This window comes from Adelges cooleyi, unplaced genomic scaffold, assembly GCF_023614345.1.
Source record: "Adelges cooleyi isolate 19-005CV unplaced genomic scaffold, UGA_ACOO_1.1 ACOO_flye_CR_arks_rails_tigmint_CR_PRNA_728, whole genome shotgun sequence".
NCBI classification, from domain to species: domain Eukaryota; kingdom Metazoa; phylum Arthropoda; class Insecta; order Hemiptera; family Adelgidae; genus Adelges; species Adelges cooleyi.
The window spans coordinates 10238-15925 of NW_026096434.1; the positions used below are offsets into that span (position 1 = coordinate 10238).

At 29.7% G+C, this 5688-nt stretch overlaps 1 protein-coding gene across 1 annotated transcript; it reads right to left on the reverse strand.

The window, feature by feature from the left end:
- Window positions 1–1655: 1655 nt before the first annotated feature.
- On the reverse strand, window positions 1656–3521 carry LOC126845256 (uncharacterized). Its single transcript, XM_050583878.1, has 7 exons — window positions 3395–3521; window positions 3165–3315; window positions 2881–2957; window positions 2632–2803; window positions 2506–2564; window positions 2201–2357; window positions 1656–1738 (listed from the first exon to the last, which is right to left on the reverse strand). Exons 1-7 carry the CDS (start codon window positions 3449–3451, stop codon window positions 1656–1658), a joined length of 756 nt encoding a protein of 251 aa, XP_050439835.1. The 5' UTR covers window positions 3452–3521.
- Window positions 3522–5688: the final 2167 nt, after the last annotated feature.

The following is a 5688-nucleotide window of genomic DNA, read 5'->3' on the forward strand; positions in this document are numbered from 1 at the left end:
GAAAACATCATTTTAACAGTATTACATTATTTATTTAATCGTTTTATAAATGAAAACATAATAATGTAATAATAAAATAAACATATGTAAGTAATAAAATAAATAATAATACAACACAAAAATAAAACATCAAATTTAAAACTGATAACCCATAGTTAAAACACCCACAAAAAATTTTCGTATGTTAATCATTCTGTATAATTTTTAATTCAGAAAAAAACACAAATCTCTATATAGGGGGAGGGGGGGGCAAATGCCACCCCGTTGGCAAAAAATAATATTAAAAACATTAGTATACGCCTATGCTCAGCTATATTATAACATCACTTCTTCTGTAAAGTGCTCTGACTTAAAAACTCATTGATGCTGGGTACGCCGTTGTCCATGTCCATTAACGCATAGAGGAACTCCACTATGTCCACATAGCTGTCTTCTAAAAAGTACAATATTTTCAGTTAAGAAGTTTATTTTATTTTGTCGCTAGATCTACTTCAACGTTTTGGCCCACTATAATATGTACAGATTTCTTGTGATAAAAATCAGCAATCTTTTTCCCGGGAAGCTTTGTATAATTGTAAAATTACTTTTTCCTCGAGATTTTGAAATTATGAAAATATCCGTGTAGAACAATTAACAAATGTATTTACCGTATCCTTAAAATATCAACCCTAACGATCATATAAAAACCCCAGTAAGCTATATCATTATCATAACCTTAAACTAATGGATACTTTTCCTTTTTTTTTTTTTTAGAGGTAGTTTTTGGACTCTGTATCGGATGATTATATAAACCCAGATCTGTAATAATATGAAACAACTTTTTTTTCCGGCTTATTTACTAACCCCAACTGTAACACATGCAAAACCGCCCAAGTCCTACTTTATGCTCTTCCTCGCCATGGTAATTATTTAAAAAAATTAAGCCGATTTCGTTAACGTTATAATTTGCAATCTTACTATTGGTGTCGTGATCTTTCATGAATTTCTCAAGGTCTTTGTCCTCGAAATTCCCGGAGTTAATTTTTTTAAGTTCTTCTGTACTGAGTAAACCGTCTTTGTCTTTGTCAACCTGATTGAATTGACTTACAATTTGCCTAACTATATCGACAGATATAGCTTCACCCTGAAATATCAACAAAGTAATTAAAATAGTGGGTACCTCTTCAGATGCACACGGGGGCGTTATCCACTCGACATTAATAGTTGTACTGTGACAGCATGTGGTTTGCACGAATAAAATAATATACTCTATGAGCTGTGATAGTATTGAGTCCACCGGATTTTCATAGTAAAATAAAGGAGCATATTAATATATAAGGCAATTTTTTTGGCGGATCCGATAATTTTTTTGTCTTTACATTTTTACACTTAAAGTTTTTTCTTATTTTCTAATAAATTATTAAAATTTAGTCGAAACTCTAGTTTTTATTCGTGCAGAACAGCTATATTAATGTAAAAAAAATATATAATGTTTTTCTATAGAAATAACTGTGATAGCCGGACAACAAAAAAAACTATAACCAATACACAATGTTCTCATTGCTGTACTAAAATAAATATACACTATGGCGATTTAACGAAAAACGTCCTATACTCTAATGCTTTAATAAATGAGTGTGTGCGCCATCGTAAAAGCAAATAGAACACAATCGTAATCAAATTATCAAACTTACTTTTTCTCCTTTACTGTATTCTGCAATGACAACCAACAGTTCTTGCAACTCCAAAGCAGCTTGACCTATAATCGAAATAATGAGTACATTTTTCATTTTACTAAAATATATACATATTACATATAATCATAGAACCAGAACTGAGACAAATGTTTAAACAAAACAAAATAATAGAATAAATCTTAGTTAAATTACAGTTGTTTCGTAAATAACAAAAAAAAAAAGATAACATCATTCAAAACGATATAAATACAATTTAGTTTGCTTATTCGTTTTATTTTATAGATGACAAATTTTCTCGATTAATTTAAAATAATTAAATCACATACTATTTAGAATAATATCGATAACAAGTATTTCGAAGCTAACAACTAGTGTTGATTAATTTGTTCATAAAAAAGTCAAATAATAAAATTCGATCAAGTAAAAATAATTTTTTTTACTTATTGCTCCGTTTAAATTAAAAGTTATTTTTCCAAACCTGTATAATAATAACAAACGAGATAACATCAACAAAATATTCTTACGAGTTGTAGTAAAGCTCAAAAGGTCCTTGAGGTCTTCTCCGACTATAGATAACTTTATGAAAAAGTCTGTTATTCCTAAAGGATTAATTTGATTGCCTGTTTTGTTTTCTTTTAATTTGGCCAGTTCGTCAATGTGTATCTTGTCTAGACTTCCGTCCTAAGTACAAGTATTTAAATCATGTAAGTATACGAAGGGAGTAAGATTTTTTTTTTGTAAATGCGCCAAAATGTATAGTAGGTATGGCAAAAGTATTATAGTTATATGTGGGCTTCGTCAAGACTTTAATGAAACCATAAATACTTACTTGAGGTTTTACTTCCAAATAGGATTTCACCAACTCCGCGGCGTTAATTGTTTTGTCATCTAAAAAAATTAATTTACATCATCAACCTTAGTAATATAATTAACTGCTTAGCTAACTCAATAATACTTGTGCTAAATTGGCCTGCTAAATCATCTTTGAACTTTTGTCCTAGACTTAAACTAGCAATGAGGTCTTTTAATTCTTCGTAGTCAATAAGACCATCGTTGTTACGCTTTTGGTCAAATTTTCTGAACACTGTCACAATAATTGTTACTTCGAAGGATGATACATTTTGTTTCTACGAAAAAAACGCATATGGTAACAAGAAAATTAGGTTAATTTGAAATTTTCCCATATTTTTTTTTTCAATATTACCTGCCAGGAGTCAGAACTCTTATCGTTATCGGCCAGAAGTATCAAAAGATCTTGTGCTTTATGAGCGTCCGACACATCTATAGTTTAAAATAAAATAGAAAAATATATTTTGAACAATTTTCAATCGAACTACCCAAGCCGAGTGCATTAAATTGAAAATCGTTAAATACTGGAAAGACGGATATTATTTTTTACAGACATCAAATTTGTTTCCAAGTGGGAGGTGGGGTAAGATTTGATTACAACCGAAAAGTTTAAACCCTGTTTAAAAGATGCTTTATTACCTGTGTTGTACGTAAAATGCGACATGGATTTCATGCCAAGTTTTAGTCCAAGATCCAAGATAATTTGCTTGGGAATTTCGTTTTTATATGTTTCGTAGTCTTTAAATAAAGAAACAATATCCTTGGCTTGCCGCTCATTGATTCCGGCGCTCTATAAAATATTATAGGTACAATAAAAATAATAATACATACTATTAACTAAAGAAATGTTTTTTATTAAGTACTTTTACCTGTGTTACGGTCACAAAGTACAACATGCAAAGGATAACGGCACTTTTGAAATGCATAACGGTTGTTTATTTTTCAAACACTTTGTTGAACCAGAAGTAAGTCTTCAATACCAAAGTCGGGTGAACAGTGAAATTCGATTGTACTCGAGGTGTCTTCTATAGGGTGCGAATGATAAAAACAACTAAGTTCAGAAATGGACAATATTGGTAGATAGTTGTTTTTCCTTTTTATTTTATTTACATAGTACACGCTTTAGGTAATGTTTTTGACTCAAATGTACAGTTGTAGACACGGCGTAACCCAGAAAAACACTGCACATTTGCTTATGTAAAATGGCATAACAATATATTTTGTACTTGATATAAATCGCACAAGCACAATACAGCGAACGACGAATATTATTAAATCTTCATACAATAATATTATGCATTTAAATAAATTAAATTATTTTCATACGTTGTACTTTGCGATTACATATTTTATTCGAGGGGTGAGAAAATCCTTCTTAAATGGTGTGTAGCCACCAATTTTACAAAATACTAGTAGATGGTTGTTTTTCTTTTTTTTTTCTTTATACTTATGTACTTGAATATATACTTAAATAAATGTTTTTGACTCGGTTGTACAGATGTAAGCATAGTGTAACCCAAAAAAACACTGCATATTTACTAGCGTAAAATGGAATAATAACATATTTTTATTCGCTATATATTCGCACAAAAACAATTTAGCGGACGACGAATGCTATTAAATCTTCATGTAATAATATTATTCGTTAAAATAAAAAAAATAATAATAATAATTTCCATACACTAAACTAGACTACACTAACTAGAAATCAAGCATAGTCTTAAATAATTACGGCAACAAAACGTCAAAATATTTTCAAAAGATTTCAAACGAGTACAAAACAAATGCTACACAGTTGGATTTGTGTATAGTGGGGTTGGTGACGGTTAGTCCATATTGGGATGGGGGAGATGGTTACTGTTAAGATTCCATCGTCTAACGAAAAATAATTTATGCCAATGTTTTCCATTTATAAATAATTAAAAACTTAATGGAGATATTTTGAAAACTTATGTTAACGACTTTCAAATAACGGCTGTTATTTTGTAAATATTAAACCAGTTTTAAAAAAATATTTTCTCCGCATTTATGAAAATAAGGAGCTCTACGGAAAGGCTATTGTATATATTTTAAAATAATTTTTTTTGGGAAAAAACCCATACGAATAACTAACAAACAATTTGGACGACCATAGGGAAAGGCCACAATACATAATTATGTCCCAATGTGTTTCCTTCAAGGGAAAAATGGTAGGTATACGTTTTTTCGTTTTGTACTTTTAAATTCATTTCAAATTTACTTCGAGTTCTTATGCTGTTAGAATTGATACATAGACCGTGTTCAACAAAATCCAAAGGCAAAAGGCCTCTCACACCTGTGTATATTCTATTGAAAACAATTTTTTTTAAATTCGTACATAGGTAACCTTCATTTTTTTTTTACTTTATACGAAAACATGGTATTATTTGAACAATACACGTGCCCAACATTTTTCTGCTTATGTATTACAACTAAGATTGTACTTTGACCAAGAAGCCTCTGTCCCTCGAAATTTTTAAACTCAATTCACCCCAAACGAATTTCATCCATACGCCGAATTTGAATATTCATAATAGATTTCATACCTTTAATTATTTCTCAATACTTTTTACCGACCGTCCTCTCTACACTATTGTGATTTTGATCAAAACCTAACAAATACTGTAAACATTTTTGTAATTTATAAGCTAATGATTAAATAGAAAAATACATTTTTACATTTCAATTAGCTTTAAAAATAGTACAACGAGTAAATCTTTGTAAGACAAGTTTAATTGGAATTATAAGTTTTCGAATTTGGTATAAAGGTCAATATTAAATTAAATAAAAGCATAACGTAGAGCTGATGGTCTGAAATTCATACTAAAAACAATTATTGTTAGAAAATATAAGTGTACCAGTTTAAGTAAAATAAGCACCCATTACACTAGTCACCTTAATTGTAATATTAGTATGTGTGGTGTTGTTGGAGCCCAATGTAGTTGACTTTGTACCAATAGTTTCTACGGGATACACAAATGGGTACCCAAAATTTTAATTGTCAAATAAGTACAATGATTTCGGTTAGTTATCCGTCAAGGTATTTTTTTATTATGCTTATTATTAATAAATGTCAATACGTTATCCCTTGACAAAGTGAAATTATAAAAAAGCATTATTATACTACAAATGTAGCTAGAATTAA